Source organism: Prionailurus bengalensis, chromosome B3 (assembly GCF_016509475.1).
Source record: "Prionailurus bengalensis isolate Pbe53 chromosome B3, Fcat_Pben_1.1_paternal_pri, whole genome shotgun sequence".
In the NCBI taxonomy this organism is placed as follows: domain Eukaryota; kingdom Metazoa; phylum Chordata; class Mammalia; order Carnivora; family Felidae; genus Prionailurus; species Prionailurus bengalensis.
The window spans coordinates 109037539-109057355 of NC_057355.1; the positions used below are offsets into that span (position 1 = coordinate 109037539).

General features: G+C 37.0%; 1 protein-coding gene across 1 annotated transcript in view; it reads left to right on the forward strand.

The window, feature by feature from the left end:
• The first annotated feature begins 1086 nt into the window (after positions 1-1086).
• Positions 1087-19817, forward strand: part of HIF1A (hypoxia inducible factor 1 subunit alpha) — a 42466-nt gene continuing 23735 nt past the window's right edge. Inside the window, exon 1 of the mRNA XM_043556306.1 lies at positions 1087-1781. Within this exon, the coding sequence (XP_043412241.1) occupies positions 1747-1781 (35 nt within the window). The 5' untranslated portion in view covers positions 1087-1746. The remainder of the gene's footprint in view (positions 1782-19817) is intronic.

Sequence of the window (19817 nt, forward strand, 5' to 3'; positions counted from 1 at the left end):
AAACTTAAAAAAAAATAACATTAAGATCAGTCTTTATATCTTTATGGGTCTAGTGAATAGGTTTTTAACAGAGTTTAATGCTGTGTTAGATGGACTATTGTTTTTACACAACAATATAACTGAATCCAATATAGATATCCACATTAATATACCACTCTAAGCTAGATTGTAACAATATAATATGGCAAATATGAGAAGTAAAATAATCCAGCATCAAGTGGAGATAAAAGCGCAATGATTTTTTGTTGAACTCAAAATACATTTTTCTTTCGTTTAAAAGATTTACAGGTTTGAAATATATTTTTTCAAAGGCAAAAAGTGATTTTTATTCAGTAGCTTGCAAAGTCATGTTAGCAAACAGACAATACTGGCCGCCACCATGTCGAGTTAACTCCGGTTCAGCAGTCCGCTGCCCAAGTCTGGGCAGGGGATTAGAAGAATCCTTCCTCTTTCCAGTCTATATAGTGAATTAAAGGTGGTGAGTCCCAAACCAAGGGTCATCTTCCATTTTTCCCAGTCCATCTAAGATTATTGTGGGCTCTTTTACAAACAACAAGAAAGTCTACCTAAAGCCATTTTCCTTCCATAGCCCTGAAATTCTGGTTTACGCTTTTATTAAAGCCACTGACACCTATTTGTAAATGCTTAATTTCAGATTTTAAGATTTCCCTGCTACCTTAACTACTTCCCTTGAGAAGTTTACAGCATGAGGCGTTTGTTTGCTTTATATTTTTATTTGCATTTACTCAGTAATCAAACTTCTTCATAGAAAAACTTAGTGGACAAGGAGAGTACCCTTGCGTTCCATGGCAAAAAGGGCGCTCGGTGACCGGGCCCCCGTGGTTGGACAACCTGGCAAGAAAAACCCCATTGTAACATATAAGCAAAGGGTCGAAAGAGAGCTGTCACGACGTTAAAAGTCTGCTTTGTTGAACTGGGGCTCAGCACAGCTGTCAGCAACCTTGCACAGCACAGCCAGAGAGGAGAAAGACATCGCCAAGACTTGCTGCACCGGGAGCAGGAAACGCGATGCAGGCTTGAGACCCAAATCCCTTCTCAGCAGCGCCTCCCAAAGCCAGGCACTGCTTTCCCTAGGAGAAGGCAAAACGTCCCCAGACCCAGGTTGGCCGCACCCCAGCTCCTTTCTCTTTCCTCCGCAGCTGCACACAGACGAGCACGTGAGCCCGGCAGCGCTTCCCAGCTGTGCCTCAGCTGACCGCTTCCTGATTGGCTGAGACAGACGTGGGCTGGGGTGGGACTGGCCGCCGGCGTCGCTCGCCATTGGCTCTCAGGGAACCCGCCTCCCCCTCAGGTGAGGCGGGCTTGCGTGAGCGCGAGCCGGGCTCCGCGGGCGGGCGCGCCCCCGACACTCTCCTCCCCCCCGCCCCATCCCGCGCGCCCCCGAGCGCGCCTCCGCCCTTGCCCGCCCCCTGCCGCTGCCTCAGCTCCTCAGTGCACAGAGACGCCTCGTCTGAGGGGACGCGAGATTCGGCCTCGCCGCCGCTTCGTCCGGTGCTCGGGGCCCTGACAAGCTGCCTGAGGGGAGGCTCTTCAGAGCCGGACCTGGACCCTTACGATTGCCGCCTGCTGCTCCTGCCTCCGGGTTTACGAGGGGGTTCCCGCCTTGCACCTCCCACCTCTGGACGTGCCTCCCCTTCTCTCCTCGCGTGTGGAGGGAGCCAGCGCTTAGGCCGGAGCGAGCCTGGGGGCGGCCGGCCGTGAAGGCTTCGCGGGGACCGATTCGCCATGGAGGGCGCCGGCGGCGCGAACGACAAGAAAAAGTAAGCCCCTTTCCTCCGTCCGTCGCGTTCTCCGCCGGCGCCCCCCGTCCGCCCGCCGCCACGGGCTCGGGGGCCAGCCTCAGCGCTCCGGAGGGGGCCGCCTTTTTGTTTCTGCCTCTTCTCCCCTCCCCTCTCTCCCCCCAGCCTCGCCGGCCGGGCTCCCCCGCTGCCCACGTCGCCATCTTGTCGTGGGGGGTGGGAGACGCCTCGAAAGTGCTTTCAGGGGCCGGGGGCTGAGCCCCGCTGGCCCTTCCCTCCCGGCCGCCGGGGCCTCGCGCCGCCCTCCTGCTAGCCTTGAAAATCACCCGGCCTGCCCTATACCCCCATCCGGGTGGACTTTCCCTGGCCCAAAAACCCCGGGAAGAGAGACGAGCCGCAGCTCGGTCGCCGCCGTTTGCACCCGAGCTTCCGCTCCTTCCCGCCCCCATTCTCTCCAGTTCCATTGAACACTCGGCCCCGGGGCGGACCCTGCGCGCTGGTCCTGGCTTCCCAGTGGGCTCGGGGCCCTGGGTTTCCCACCCAGGGGCTCGCGTGGTCAGATGAGACCTTACGGTGCGGTTGTCTAGTCGCGGCGGGTGTCTTTGCCTTTGTGCATTAGGGATTTGTCGCGACGGCCTGAAGATGCTAACTTTAGTTTGCACGTGCAGGTTTTGTTTTGTTTTAATCGCCTTGAAAAACTTGTCTAGATTGAGGAGTCGGAGTAACGGGAATTTGGCGAAGTAGCAACATTTTAAAGAGGGCATCACAATTGGATTCTTGTGTTTATATCAGCTGTCAAGGGAGCCCAGACGTTATAAATTAATATGTGAGACTGAAAAAGTATGTGATCGCAGCAAGTTTCAATGTAGCATGGAAATTTTTAGAACGGTCTCATTTTCATGAAATTGAAGCATATTAAAGGAAAACCTTCAAGATGTATCCGAAGTAAATAATCATTCTGTTAGAACTTAATGCAAGTTTTTAAAACACCTTAAAGTTTGAGTCTAAATGGTACATTATAGGATTAAGAATTATAAATGGATCCAGTGGGATTGAGCCCCCCCCCCCCCCCCCCCAGCCCCTCACACAATTTGGTACATTTTTGGTATTTTAACCTTTGTGGAAATCGTTTTTAAGGAATTGGAGATTTATATAGTAAGAGTTGTGGTTGGTAGACTGGCTTTACTCCTTAAAGTCCTTCCACTCTTCTGGGAGAGATTAAGATTAACTTCCCTAATCAGTATTAGCAGAAGATAAACTTGTTTATATGTTCTTGCTATTTCGTAGATACCATTTTGGTCCTTATTTCGTAGAATGATAAATTCTCTTTGTACACCAGAGAAAACCCTTATAAAATTCAAAGAGTAAATAGGCCTGGACTTAATTCCAAGAGTTGACAGGAATTAATTGCAATTATTTTTGCGGAAATGATTACAATGCTTTTAATGAAATGATGAAGCTGCTATATTATAAACGTGAGGCAGATTACCTCTGTGTAGTGCCAATTTTCAGTTCTTATTCTGTGCTGAATCATACTTAATACTGTGCATCAAGTTATACACCAATCATTTCTTTTTTATATGCAATTCTCTTTAATTGTAAATTCTTTGCAGTTAGTTGAGATTATCACAAGCAGCTTTAATATATTTGAATTAATTAGTTACTGTGCATCACCCCCCAATTCTAAATTAGTTCTTAGATTTTGCTCAGTCCCATGTGTTATTTTCAAAATACTCTCATTTGAAAATTTAGCAAACTTGGATTGCATCATATTTCTTAATATAGAGGTTCTTATAACTGAAAAATTAAGTTAAACACTTAATAAATAGCTACTCAACAACATTTAGATGTTTGTTAAAGATATCTGGTTTTTATCTTTTTCTAACTAATAATTTTAAAACTTTCTGAAAAGGTAACTGAGATTGAGGGGCAAGGTACTTTCTTCTTACAATTTTTCCATTTTAAATGTGCTGTAGAGTCCAGTTTGGGAAGACAAATTTGTCTTCTTAAAGATGTTCTAGGAAACTAAAAAACTGAAGGATTGGAAGAAATCACAACAGGATGGAATAGTTACAATAGATTTAACAGGGAATTTCATGTTGATTTCTTAGTGGTAGGTAGGGCCTGGACTTAATTTAATAGCACATTAATACTGATTTTTAGATTTCAGAGTAATGTCAAGAGGTTCATTGTTCTCTTTAAGGTGTCAGGCCAGACTCCTTCAGTTTCCAATAACAGTTATTGGATCGTTAGAGTAAAATTTCTGAGAATGGACATTTCTTAACTTCTTTAACTTTGGCCATTAAAGTCAAGAAGCTCTCATTTATTAGTAAACTTTTCTCTTGTTACAATTGTACTTTGATTTTCCTCTTTTTTGAAGAAGAGCATGGTTGGTAGTTGAGAGTATAGGATCTGGACCTAGACACTTCTAGTTAAGAGTCCAGTTTTTTCGCTTGTTAGCTTTGTGAACTTGGGCAAGTTACTGAATGCTGTTGAGCATATTTCCTCCTTTTGGAATGATAATAATAGCAACCATCTCAGTGGTTATTGTCAACATTACATGAGATAATGTTCACTGTATGTCTGGTTTAGGAATCTTGGGAACACTGTATACTTGGAAATATGCATTACCTGTTAAAGTTCTATTTAAACTTCCACAACACTTAAAAACTTTTTTGCAAGTGTTTCCAAATATTTATGTTAGTTCTTCTCCCCGCCTTCATAGATTTTTTCTAAATCTCCTAAAAATGAAGGCCAACATTGGATTTAGAGCTTTAAAAGGGGTTCTTTTCCAGTTAAAACAGTATATCCCTGGGTTATGTTGGCAGCTAGCATCGGTTACTCTTCTTGAGCATCTGTTCTCTCTACTCTCGGGTCCCTTCTTCACAATTCCTTACCCTGCTGTTTCCTCCCCAAACAGGCACTTGTATTTACTTTGGGCATCAGAGACTAGAGTTGTAAACAAATATACTAGCCTTAGAGTTTATTTCAGTAAGGTATGTGCAAGTAACTTAAAGGTATGTGCAAGGAGTGGCAGTAACTTAAAACATTTTTTGTCTTGACTCCACAGTTAAGAGTAGATAGTTGCATAAATACTTATCTTTGCTAAACATGGTAAGTTGATAAAATACTCCTGGTAAAACATGTGAACCTACACAATAGAAAAACTCCTTTGCTTATGAATTTCTCCAGGTAAGACTACTGGCCTCTGTCTCAAGGCAAGGCTTCAAGCTGTATGTTAGTCTGATTTTTTGAGGCTTGATTTGTATGAAATCTGTATTAGTGCAGTCTTTTACCTGAACTGTGGTAGTTTGTTCCTGTAGTCCACTGGAAAGCATTTTGTGCCATTGGGAGAATGTCCAATCTTTACCTGGTGATTTCCATTGTCTGCAGCACTAACGGTGTGTGGGCCCAAAGTTAAGATTTTGTGGTTATATTCTATTGTTGTATATTAAGAATGATGTGTAGGAGGCTGAGGAAGATTAGTCTTGACTGATGTTTTCTGAAGAACTCCTAACAGTTGATTATGTTTGCTGGTGAAATTAAAAAAAAACTGTTACCATACATGAATGTTAAAGATTTGGATTAGATTACTGAGTTTGTTCGTAGATACGGCCTCTTAAAATGTAATTTTTAACATATAGATACTTCTTAAAATAATATATTCTTTGTTAAAAATTTTTTTTAATGTTTTCTATTTTTGAGAGAGGGAAAGGGAGACACACAATCCGAAGCAGGCTCTAGGCTCTGAGGTGTCAGCACGGAACTCGATGCAGGGCTTGAACTCCTGAGCCGTGAGATCATGACCTGAGCCAAAGTTGGGACACTTAACTGACTGAACCATCCAGGCACCCTTAAAATACTGTATTTTTATCTAAGATTGTTAACGTAAGTCTGTTTATAAAGTAGGAGAAAATAATCAAAATTAAATGTGTTGTTAGATAGTTTTCTATTAAGAAATTGATTTTAATTCATACGAATGTTCTCTTTTTATCTTGTTTCTTTTTTTTTTAATGATGGGACTAACTATCAGTTGGGGGATTTTAGCCAGCTTTCTGCGACTTGTGGTGTATGTATTGTGTATGTTTTCTGCCTAACTACAGAGCTAGAAAAAGAATTTGAAGCTAAGTCAATCATATTGCTCAGTATTTTTGGTAAAAGTTTGGCAAGAATTTTTGAAATAACTAGATCTTGGAATTTTAAAAATAATTTTATACCTCTCTTTCTTGGAGCATCAAGAATTAACTCTTTTGTATGTATATTGAGATTTAGATTAAAATTCACGTTTCTGCAATAAAGACTACCAAACCCATATCATTTGCCAGACATGACTCTTTCAGAAAAATGAAATATATAAAATCTACATTTATAAAAACAAAATTTAAGTGATTTCCTCATGAGTTGTTTTTCCATAGCTTTTGAAGTGATTGTGAGGTTTTTTTAAAATTGTGGTTAAAAAAAAACCCACATAATGTAAAAATTCCCATCTTAAGCATTTCTAAGTGCACAGTTCAAGAGTAAGTGTATTCATGTTGTTGTGTAACTAGAATTTTTTTACCTTGTAAAACTGAAAGCATTAAGCATTTCTCCTAGTTTCCCCCTCCTAGTTCTTGATGACCATCATTCCACTCTGTTTTTATGAATTTGACTACTGAATACCTTACGTATGTGGAGTCATAAAGTTTTTGTCTTTTTGTGACTGGTTTATTTCACTTAGCATAGTGTTGTCAAGATTTATCCATGTTGTAGGCCTGTGTGAAAATTTCCTTATTTTTAAGGCCAATATACACTACATTTTGTTCATCCATTCATCTTTCGGTGGACACTTAGGTTGCTTCCACGTGTTGGCTGTTGTGAATAGTACTGTTATGAACACGGGTGTACAAATATCTCTTATAGATCTTGTTTTCAGTTCTTTTGGATATATCCCCAGAAGTATGTTGCTGGATCGTATAGTAACTATTTTTAAGTTTTTAAGGAACTGCCATACTGTTTTCCATAGTGGCTGCACCATTTTATATTTCCACCAGCAGGCACAGGGGTTCCTATTACTCCATATCCTCCCCAACATTTGTTAATTTCTGTTTTTGTGATAATGACCATTCTAATGGATATGTTCAGGTGGTTGTATTTTAAGGGTTTGTGTGTAATAACCAACTTAAAGTTAACAACAGAGAACAGTTGCCAGGGGAAGCTTTATCGGACATAAGGTTAAGCTCCTGTAAAATGAGAATTAAGTTTTTCTAGGGACTCAGATTTGATCTGCCAGTACATTTTCAGAAATACTTATTGATTAAAATGGCCTGTAACTGTTTTGTTGTTAATAAAGTTACACTTAATTGGTAACTTATTTAAATGATTTTTAAAAATAATTGAAATGACTTATTTTCATAAGAAAATCACCTCCAAGATGATACCATTTAGTTCTGGTGATCTCAACCGTTGGAGTATTTCTTCCTTTTAAAATTTAATTTACTTATAATATTAAACATAAAGATGATTTCACAGTGTGATTTTCAAAATTTATTGTTTTGCAAGTGGTTCAAAAATCTAGTGATGGAACATAACTTATGGTGGTTCTTCACCTACTTGTTTTGAAAGTCACAATATATTTAGGCAAATTAAGTGTCTGCCACTTAATACTGCAATTTTCACTCATTTGTAACAATTTCCTGTGCTGCTTCTCTTTTCCTAATAGTTTGTGAGAATCTGTTTTGCCAACTGAAAAATAAGATTTAAAGGCAGTAAGTTTAAGTTCTTAAGAGTTCTGATATATTTCTGTTCTTAGAGATCTTGTAAATTAAGATGCTAACTAGATTTCTCTAAAGTGACCCTCTCTCCTTTTTTCAATTATAAAATTGAAACATTTCAATGGGCAAGATCACAAATGGGAATAATTGGAAGCTTGTGGTGTAAAAGAGAATACACACAGTGAGTTCTTAATAAATATTTGAATGAACGAAGAGAAAGCAGAGAAAGATTTTAAGGTTTTTAAAAGGTTTTTTGGAAGTCATTATTGTCCTCTCTTCTATGTCTTAATTTTCATAGGAATTTTTCTTATGCTTGGAAATGCCTTGTGTTACTTTGGAACTTCCTTGAATCTTGAAATTTATTTTTTTTGTTCTTTCAGAAATGTTTATAGTATCTATTAGAACCAGGCTAAAAAAATTTTGTTAGTAAATACAGCTATATCATACATACTTGGCCTTGAAAGTAAATCAGTACCCTATTTTAAGGTATGTTAAAACTTAGTGCTTGCCAATTCTATATTGGAGCACTGAGTAAAAAAAGTTTACCAAAAGAAGCATATGTATATGACTGCAGGAAATTCGCTAGTTAAATGTATGGAATGTGTCTTTACCTTGTTTCATCTTTAGCAAATGTTTCTTAAGTCTGCTCTAAACTTTCAGAAAGTTTGGACCAGTTTATAGTCTCCAGCAGTGTTGGAGAGTGCCAGTTTCTTGTACTTGGTCATCATTAAAGTTTGCTTCAAGTATGAAATACTTGAAGTTTATAAGTATATTGGGATGCTTTCTATTGCAGTGAAGAGACATAACTCAAGCTAGTTTAAGGGGGTAAGGCAGTCATGGGCTTACACATGACAAGATACAACTCAAGCTAGTTTAAAGGGGTTAGGCAGTTAATTGGCTTACACAGTCTAGTTTTGGTTGAGAGAATAGTTAAATCCAGAGTCTCAAGTGATGTCCTCAGAGTATAATTTCTGACTTTCTCTTGAATATTACTTGGTTTATATATCTTTGTTCTATATGCATGTTGGCCTTGTTCTGCCACTGACCGGCTATCTGTATGGTATGAAAGATAGTACCTAGCATTCCCATGCCTGCATTCATAGAGTTCGTGATTTAAAAAATGAAAAGAAACTGGCTCTTCTAGTATCCATATAGCTGTCTCCTGGATTAATGCCAGTTTGCCCTGCGTGGACTATTCATTTTTAACCATGTTAGTGGGGTTCCCTGATTACATGAGTCAAATGTCTTATTATAGTATTTCATTGTCTTGATGTAGATTATTAATTATCTCCTTATCTAGGACTCTTGGTCATTGCTGGTATTGTAATGACTGGGCTATAGGTTTTTGTTGCAAATCATCTGAATTCGTATTCTACAGATACCAACCATAATTGTTCTTGCTGTGCACTTTGGGAAGCTTAGAGTCTCTTCTGTGGATTAGGGTTTTCATTTCAGGTTCCTTAAGAAAGAAGTAGAATGACTAATGGCTAAGAACTTAGGTGCTAGAGGCTGGCTGCTTGCTTTGCCACTTACTAGCTATGTGGTCTTGTACAAGTTGCTTTACCTCTGTAGATCTCACTTTCTTCATCTATAAATTAGGATAAGAATATTTGCCTTTTAGGATCGTTGTGAGGATAAAAAAAGATATTAACTCATGTGAAACACTCAAGAGTTCTTGGCACAAAGTAGGGGCTTAATAAACTAGAAACTATTATTAGGTTCATATTATAATTATTATGTTTTTTCAGAAGAGTTTCACTTTTTTGAAGTCTCATATTTAGAATCATTCAAGCCTTCTTTGGGACAGTCTACGAACAGATGGCATCTTTTGGGCCACACCATTAGTAAACCTGTAATAGTAGTAGAATATTGGTGATGCTTTTCCTCTACATTGGTTTTTTTTCTCCACGAATGCCTGGCCTTTGAAGGTTAAATAGAGATATTTGTGTGTGTGTGTAGATATGCTGTTTTAAAGTATTTTTTCTGGGGTGCTTGGGTGGCTCAGTTAAGCGTCTAACTCCTGGTTTTGGCTCAGGTCATGATCTCGCTGTTCATTAGTTTGAGCCTCACGTTGGGCTCTGTGCTGACAATGTGGAGCCTGCTTGGGATTCTCTCTCTCCCTCTTTCTACCTCTCCCCTGCTCATGCTCACTCTAAATAAATAAATAAATAAATAAATAAATAAATAAAACAAAAAAAACGTTTTAAAGTAATCATTCTTCATAGTGATGATGGTAGAGGAAAACAAAATATTCACAAGGCTCTTTATTTGGCTGTTAGAGGATGGCAAATTAAGAAAGCCTACTTTTCCATACTCTTTTGGTGTCAGGAAATCATTAAATGTCTTTTAATCTGTTTGCAGAGGAGAGTTGGAAATTGCTTGCCTTTGCAGATAACATAGCTAAAATGTTTAAATGGGTTATATGTCAAACCAGTAGTCACAGCCTTCACTGTGAATCGAGGAAGTGCTATTTTTCTTGGGTAATGTGAGCAAGTTGATTTATTTCAGTGGTTCAAAAAATTTTTTTCAACCCAGGACCATTGCTCCAGCACCTAACCACTTGACCTGTAACAGATTATTGTATATTCATTTGTTTAGCAGATAATTGTGCATCTAATTTGTCAAGCAGAGCATTGAGTTGTTGATGGTTCAGGCCACAGTTGAGTAATTAGTTTTTGATGCATCTGTTATGTAGTCCATCTTTTATTTTTTAGTACAGTGATTTCAAGTTTGGGGTTCTTGCAAAATGTAGACCAGGATTTAAGTTTTGTTATTAATACCAATCATCACGGAAGCATCCTCTATAATTGTATTTATTTATTTGGCCAGTCTGCTTTGAGAATTTTGACATACACAGAAGCACTCTCATAAAACAGTCTATTCATTTTTGGCAGCTTTAAATGTTAGAAAGTTCTTTTGTTCCAGTATTTCTTGACACTGACCAATGTTTAGATCTCTTTTGGATCAAAGCAATCCCTGTGAACATTTGAGATGTACGTCTGAGTGTGCACTTTAAAAAAATGTAACTATTCCTTTTAGTGATCATTTGGTACCAATTTGATCATAAACACATGCAACCTCAAACATACAAAGTTTGTGGCAACAATATAGACTTATGTAGAGATTATTTAGATGATCCAGAATATGATTTTTTTTCCCTTTTTCTTACATTGCCACCAGAACGGGAACACAATTTAAAAATTCATAAAGTTTACCTTCAATACTGTTTTAACTCTGTTGAGCAAAAAGCCTGCCATCTTTTAATTCCCATGTATTACTCTCTGCATTTGAAAAAAATCACTGAATCTGTATGACATCCTTTTCAAATACCTGGAGGTAGTTATTTCTATTCCTAAGTAAAAACATCCCCAAATTTCTTTAATTTTTCCATTTAAAAGTTATTGAGCATCTGATTTGTGGAAAGGCATAGGCTATATTAAATATGGGAGCTTCAGTCTTCGGTGGAATCTGAGCCCTGCCACTTACTGATAGTGTTACTTCCTTTATATAAAGGAAACAGGATCAGGGGATTCATTGGGAAAATTTATTGGGTAACATTGGATAGGATTGATTAATGTAGGTGGAGGACCGAGACATTTGCTTAGGAGAGCTTTTTCTTTGTCATTGTTTCGAGGATCTTCATTATGGTCAGGGTTTAGAACTAAATAAAAATCTTCAGCTTGTGATTTCTATGTCTACACCTTTATTTCAATACATGTGAATTTTTTTATTAAGTACTTATTGTAACTTACATATTTTCTGTTATATTTAAGCAAGTAATTAAGGGCACATTCTTCTGAATACATACATCCACACACACACACGTAGTGTCATTGACCTTCTTTAAGTTCCAGTGTCAGTTCTATTAATATAATAAAGAAAACAAAATCATTTACAAGCTGAGGTGGCTAAAACGTAAAGGGAGAAGAATAATAGAGGAGGTGATGTGCTTTGGGGAAAGCCATTAACACATAGCTGTTACTCAGGGACAGTGATTCTCAACCCCTTTGATGTTTGTGACATTCATAAAGAGATTTAAAGGTGAATTTTAAAAATTGTTTAAAAGGTTTAAAAAAATCATTCTATGGTTATTATGTTTTTTAATTGGTCATCTTTGAAGCCTAATTATGCTCTTGTATTTTATTACTCACTTGTCACTGAGCTGTACCATTCATTAGCTTCTTATTCCTAGCAATTGTGCCTCATTCTGCACAGCATCACCCAACCCACTGAGTGCAGTGTTCTGCCTGACAAACGTAGTTGTCTAGTATGTATATGTAGTTGCAGCTAAAAATAAATTTTTCTTATTTTTCAAAATTTGCTGGCTAACCTGTTAAATCTCTGCTATAAGACCTGCTGGTGGTTCTCAAATTTCTGTGACTTAATCACCTGGGTGTTTACTTAATATAAGGATTCCCAGGTACCCACCTGTAGACATTCGGATTTGATAATTTTGGGATGAGATTCAGGAATTTTTAAACTTTACAAGCACTGATAGATGAAATACAAACTTTGAATAGCTCAGAGTGCTAAACAGAATCATCTGAGAGATTGTTTTTTGAAAGACACATTCCAGGTCTACCATTTGAATTTCCAGGATTGGGATTTAAGCACAAATACCTGGGAAGAAAGTTCCATTACTGATGATGATGTATATCACAGATCGACCAGTGTCTAATCTAGTCTGAGTCCTTAGTGTATTTTGTAGTTTTTGAGTTCCTAAGTATTTGGCAATGCTAACATATGAGAGATTGGATATGTTTCCTGTACATGTAAAGCATTTGGGCAGATTGAAAAAAAAAAAAGTTAACCATTTTTGGGTGTTGAACAGTCTTTTACTTCTCTGGGAATTTTTGAAAGACACATAAAGTATTTTCTTAGAGTAGAGGGGCTCAAAGTATTCTCCAGAGCAGCATCATTGGTACCTACCTGCTAACTTGTTACAAATGGAGATTCTCAGGCCCCATCCAGCTCTCCTGGATCAAAAACCCAATAATCTGTTTCCAGAATCCTGCCAGTTGATTGTGATACAAGCTAAAATTAGAGTAATACCTTCACATACACATTTTTGGTTTTATATATCTAGTACTTCATATATAGCAGAGGATCAAAGACTTTTTTGAGAGGCCCAATACCAATTCTGAACCAGGAGAGAGATGATGTAAATCACTAGTTAGGAATAATCTAAAAACAAAAGCATATTCCTTTTACAGACAGAACTTTAGTACATAATATTGTCAACAGATGTAAATCTGTTAGCTAATTAATAAGTTTATTTAATGTATAAATAGAACATTTTCACATTAATGCTACCTCAGATGTGATACAGATTTTTTTTTCAGAATGTACCCTGAATTTATTTTTTTTTTCAACGTTTATTTATTTTTTTTGGAACAGAGAGAGACAGAGCATTAACGGGGGAGGGGCAGAGAGAGAGGGAGACACAGAATCAGAAACAGGCTCCAGGCTCTGAGCCGTCAGCCCAGAGCCTGACGCGGGGCTCGAACTCACGGACCGCGAGATCGTGACCTGGCTGAAGTCGGACGCTTAACCGACTGCGCCACCCAGGCGCCCCAGAATGTACCCTGAATTTAAAACAGTAAATCTTTCTTCCCTGTTTATTTTACTGCAGCATTAGAAAATCGAGTATTAAGCATTTCTGTGAGGTTATTGGAAGGAGAATAATCTATCTTTTCCCTAATTGTGGATATTTACAAGATATTGCCAAGCTAGTAAGATAGTAAACACTTAAACCAAGAAATTTAAGTTCCTTTCAAAACTCAAATAAGTATATGTATACTGAGTATTTTTCTTTGGAAACCATTTCACTTGATTTTATAATTTCAGATTAATTATGAAATGCCAAATTTAAAAGCCAATAATTAGATGAGAACGAGAGACTGAAAATATTGAATTATATTGCTTACTCAGTCACCACTTTCCATTTCTCTGAAAGAAATATGATCATTCCTGCTTCATTTCCGAAATGAAGAAAACATTTAACTCCTTTCTAATTAGTCTTTCTGGAAAACAAATTGAAACGTGAGATGACTACTTCTTTCAGACTTTTCTGACAAATGCAGGTACATAATAGTATCAGTTCACCGATGAATTTTGAAGTACAAAATATTCTGGGATCTTGCCATCTTGAAACTATGAATTTGCTAACTGTATATTGTGTTTTTCAGGTTTTATCTAAGCATTTGTAAGTTACATGTCTGTATGTATATGTGTACATATATACATATTGATTTACATATGTACACAGGTATTATACACAGAGAAAAATGGATTCATATTCAAATTTTGTTGTATACTGTAACATCTTCTATAAGCACAGATTAATTTTTGTAGACTTTTTTCTTGTGTCTTAAATTTTTGTTATTTGATTTTATGGAAAGATTTTTCCTAGGGCAAATGTGTCAGTTAGGGATTGACCTACTAACTGCTACTGAATAAAGACAAGAAACATAATGGTATATTTGTCCTAGAATGTAAGCTCCATGGGACAAGTAACATGGTCTGTTTTGTTAATCAGTCTTGCTGAGAACAGTATATGGCTCAATGGAGATGACTAAGAAATACTTGTTGAATAAATGAATAATATTCTTTAACATGAATATCCTAAAGGTTCATTTTTAAGTTTATTAGAAGTTAGAAGACATTTTCCTGGAGAAAATAGTTATAAATAATAACTAGCTGTCCTGAAAATGTAATTCATGTTTAATTTTAAATGTCACTGTTTGCAGTTTTTTTTCCATTAAGAGTAAGGATATATATTTTTAAACATTATCTGTTTGAAGTATTAGGGTTTTGCAGCAATTACCAGGTAGAAAATAGAACAACAAATCATTAATCGTAAGAATACTCGAAGTAATAAATATGCTTGTCTAGGGGTAACCTCCTCTTGAAAAAAAAGCCAATAAGATTAGAAATCAACTTAATAAAAATTTTCATGTCTTATGATGAAAATTACAACACTTCTTGAAAACAATTTTAGAAAACAGTCAAATCTTGTGTTTCCAGCTGTGCCAGGAAGACATAATTATAAAGGTGTTGATTTAATTGATTAATAGCATTAACTACAACTCATGCATTTACCTGACCACATCAGTTTAGGAATAAAAAGTAAAAGACATTAGAGTATAGATTAGAGTGATAAGGGAAATAATCTTAAATCTTTAGCCTCTTTTTAATAAATTGGTATTCTAATTTCTCTGCCTTCTCCCTTTGCCTCCAGATCCTTTTCTGGCGGTATCACTTGCTCTCTCTTTGGTGATATAGTATTGGTGCCACTCACTGTTATGCTGCTAGGTGATTTTTTTTTTTTTAAATCAGTAGCTTTTCTAACTTACACCTAGTATACCCACCAAATGCTTACTTACACTTGAAAGTGCATATCCACATAATCATGGTAAATCCAAATTGTATGCTTTGTTCATAGTACTAACATTATTATTCTGTTTAATTATGATCATAACCTGTAGGATTACGGGAGCACTGATGAAGCACATATTCAGGGATCCTAAAACAAATGTTGAAGGGCGGGGTAGTCAGCCTTCCATGGGCTGAAGTCAAAGTCAAATAGATTAGGGCTAAATACTAAAGCCAAGTGGAACTTACACACATCTCTACTAAGAATACAAAGGTAAAGATGAATGAGGCAGTTTCCTGCCTCCAAGAAGCTTTGAGGATTGTAGAGGAAGATAAGTACAGTTAACCCTTCAGCAATGCAGGTGGTTAGGGGCACTGACCCCCTGCACAGTTGAAAATCCACGTATATATAACTTTTGACTCCCCCAAAAATGTGACTAATTGCCTTCCCCTCAAAACTTGACTGTTAACTGGAAGCCTTACCGATAACTATTAACACATATTTTATACATGTTTTATATACTGTATTCTTACAATAAAGCAAATTAGGGAAAAGAAAATGGTGTTAAGAAAATCATAAAGAGAAAATAACATTTATAGTACTATATTGCATTTATCAAAAAAAAATTCCGTATATAATAAGTGGATCTACACATTTCAGATCTGTGCTGTTCAAAGGTCATGTGTATGTAGCAGAATAACCAGAGTGGTGAAATTTAGGGGAGAAGAACAGTTTTGGAAGACAGAGTAGAGACAAAATAATGCTGGGTTGAATCTTAAAAGTTTCTCACATAAATTTGCCAAGTCACATACTGAGAAGGGTACCTCAGGCTGAGAGAGACTGAGCGAGAAAGGAATGAAATATGTTTTTGAGTAACTGCAGTGTGACCAAAGGAATAGGGAATAATGAAGATGAAGAGATGGACAGGGAACTAGCTAAGGGAGGGTTTCTTTAGAAAATAGATTTTGTCCTATGTACATTTGATGGGATTTTAAGCAGGGCATAATATGAGATTTCTGACTGTGGAATGATAATTGGGTAGATATTTGGGTGAAATTAAAGCACAGTAATAGTGAAATAGTTCAGTCAATGGTTCCCAGATCTAACTGTGTATCATATGCATCTTGGGAGTTTTACAAACCCAGAATTTTGGGCCCTGCTTCAGATCTACTGAATCAGAATTTACGAAGGTGGAGCCCAGAAGTTTGGAATGTTGAATGCCCCTAAATAATTATGATGCACCTAGACCAGCATTTGAAAATATAGCACCAGGTAACTATTTCTACAGTAGGCTAAGTGGGAGGCTATCCTGCTTGTCACTATATTCCTTATAACTTGAACAGTGCATGGTAAATGCTCAATAAATATTTATGTAACAAATATTTCTTGAATGAAAGAAGTTATTCTGAGGTTCAGGAAGTCCACTTCCCATCTTGTGTTTTGGTTCTCTATAGAGTTGTTTTCATGAACTGAGCTAATACATGAAAGTGTTTAACATAGTGCCTGATACACATTAAGTGCTCAATAAATGGTAGAAGGGGAAGATTTTCTTTGTCTTTTTTCTCTTACGTTACTTTGTGTGATTAGGTATCTTGGCAATTTAGCTTATGCTTAGCCAGCTTTGAAGTGAGTATGCAGATTGGTTTTACTTTGGGGATCCAGATGTGGAGCAAATAAAACACCAGCAATAGTGAGCTGAGATGTTTGAGTACAGTCTGGTGGGATTATATGAGGTAGATTGAATTACTATCCTCTGATTCTCTCCCCTTAGTGGTTGGCAGTATCCACTAAAGGCTGTATTGCTTTGAAGAGCTGATGGACAGTGGAGCCCAGAGCAACGCCATTGTAGGTGCTTTTGAATTAGGATTTTGGATTTATAAGCGGATACCAGGAAAGAGCCTGCCCATGAGTGCTTCTGAATGGCTTAGAGTCAAGTCCTAAATTCCAGAGCCAACCCCTCTACCTCTCCTTTTTGTCTTGGGAGATGTATAGACAAATTTTGAACTTTATAATGCCTGGATATATGTATACTTACCTTAGTAATTAGAATTGAATTTCTGAGAGGTAGCATAGTCTGTTGTTAACAGCATAGTTTTTAGAGCCAGACTGCTTGAGTTTGAATAAAGCTGTGCCACTTATTAACTCTATAAACTTGGGTAAGTTATTTAACCAGGTTCCTTATTTATAACATGGTGATAATAATAAAAATTAAGTTAATTGATGAGAAATGTTTAGAGTACCACTGTGTACATAGTATAATCACCTTGTATAGGACTTTGGATTAAAGCTGCAGGCCAAAATGCCAACTAAGAACATGAAAATTTCCTTGGAATTTCCTCTGGCCTGAGATTTTAAGAAGTGCAGGGCAGTTAAAACAGTGAGATGTACAACTTTTCACCTATCAGCTTCACAAAAATTAAAAAGGTAAAAAAGACCCATAATATATATATTACAGCAGAGTGCGTGGAGAAATAGATAAACACATTCATGAATTTGCAGAGACAAAAATAGTTACAGACCTTTTTGGAAAGGTACATTTAAATGCCACATCCTTTAGATCATGGAATTTCACTTCAGAAGTTCTGTCCTGTAGAAATACCAACATAAGAAGTGGAAAACAACAACTTGTACCTTCAAAGCCAGAAAGAGTTTTTAAAGCAGCAAATAATAGATTTGAGAGACTTTAAAAAAAAAATGTATACATTAACTTTATTAGAAATAGGATGAATCAGGGTGCCTAGGTGGCTCAGTCGGTTAAGCATCTGACTTCAGCTCAGGTCATGATCTCGTGGCTCATGAGTTCGAGCCCCACATCCAGCTCTGTGCTGACAGCTCGGAGCCTGCTTCAGAATCTGTGACTGCCCCACCTTTCTGTCCCCTCCCCAGCTCATGCCCTGTCTCTGTCTCTCAAAAAATAAGTAAACGTTAAAAAAGAAAAAAGTAAAAAAAAAAAAAAAAAAAAAAAAGGATGAATCAGTTCTTAACGTTTTGAATGATTGGCTCTAACTTCAGGTCTTAAAGTCACATGTATTTATAATCAGGAATGTTAATAGGCTTTTCTTTTATAATTAGACAACAAAAAGAGATGAATTAAAATATCTGCAATTATTTTGTGTTCTTGTTAATCTAAAGAATACTAAGCATTCTCTGTAAAATGGCTATTGCCATTCAACTTTGTATACAAGACGGTTAGTGACAGCGGCTCATTTTCCTAAGTGTATTTTCTATACAAAATAATTTCAAGATATAATTTAGTTAGCTTCTTGCCCAGTGCTGTATGTTAAATAATGATGAAATAGTGTGTGAAAACTACAGTACCACAAAGATAACTTATTTTGCTATTTTCCTCAAATGTTAGTCCTAAAACAGTCATAGAGATGGGTAAGCAAACTATTGAAAAGATAGATTTTTTACTATACTCTTAACTGATTTTTACTAAGATGTGAAATAGCACTTTATACACACATGTCAGTGCAGAACTTTACTTGGTTTGTACTTAATTAAAAACAACAAAGATGGAATTGATAATTTAGAGAAATACAGTACCTTATTTGCATGCAGAAAATCTGCCCATTTTCTTCTGATCTACAAAAACTTTTATTTCGCAATCTAAGTAGTAAGTAAATAAATAGTACAGGATTCATCTCTGTGGGACCCAGATGCTGTGGTTTGCCCGAAATAATTTCTTGGCTAGTACTTTAATTCTGTGGGGTATGACCTGATAAAAAGAGCCTTCTGAGGAGACAAGAAGCTGAGCTGTGCTGATGCTGAAACTCATAAGAACTTTGTTGGTTATAGCTTTAAGCTAAGAAATGTTTTAAGAGCCCCCATAGTCACATGTGTGAAGAACATCATATAAATTCCTATATTAAATCTTTATTATAGGTCTCCTGATTGCTTTATGTCTAGATAGATTATGTAATATAGGACACAATGATTTTCATCACCTTCATCTAATTTAGGTTTGTCAACTCTTGAAATACCCTGTTACTTGTTTTATTGAGGCTTATTTTTCTTCCAGAATTCTGGCTCATGCTCAAATTCTTACTCTCCTAGTCTTCACTGCTTAAGTATATTAAGCTATAAATGTTTTATCCAGGCTCACATTTCTTATGGATTTGTCTTATAAATTTAGTTGCCACATCTTTAACAATATTATCTTCAGAGTTCTGGACAATACAAGTGTTTCTAAAGGTGTAATCACCATGGTTAGCTAGATCAGATACCCTTTAAAAGCATATGGCAGGTAATAAAAGGATTTAAATTTTTTACCAAGTAAAAATTTGGATAGTCATTTGTTGGTAGCTTTAATTTGGTTGAGTAATTAACAAAAGAAGCCTAGTAAGTTTGATGAAAGTTGTTGATAAAATTCTGATCACCTGGACTAATTGTGACATTTGAACTAATATTCAGGTCAGTTGGTCATCACACTTTTTTTGCTGGCTTTACTTGAACCAGATAGTAATCTGATTTCCACTATCATCCCTTCCTCTCACTTGCCAATTCAGAGGGGAAAGAGAGGAAAGTTAGATGCTAGAGCCAATAGGGACATATTGGATCTCTCTCCCCTAGAAACTCTGGTATGTGTATAAAATAGATTTTGAAAACTTTTATTATTTTACATTTTATTCTAAGTTCAAATTTAAACATTAATTAAAAGTTAACGAGAACAGTGAGGCAGTTCTAATGCGCATAAAAAATGAATTTGCAGACTGTTGACATTATTGAATTTTCATGGTAGCCTCAGATTCTAATTTATTTTCATGTTCTTTAAAAATTATACAGCATTGGGGTGCCTGGGTGGCTCAGTTGGTTAAGCGTCTGACTCTTGACCTGAACCAAAATCAAGAGTCAGACGCTTAACCAACTGAGCCACCCAGGCACCCCAATGCTGTATAATTTTTAAAGAACATGAAAATAAATTAGAATCTT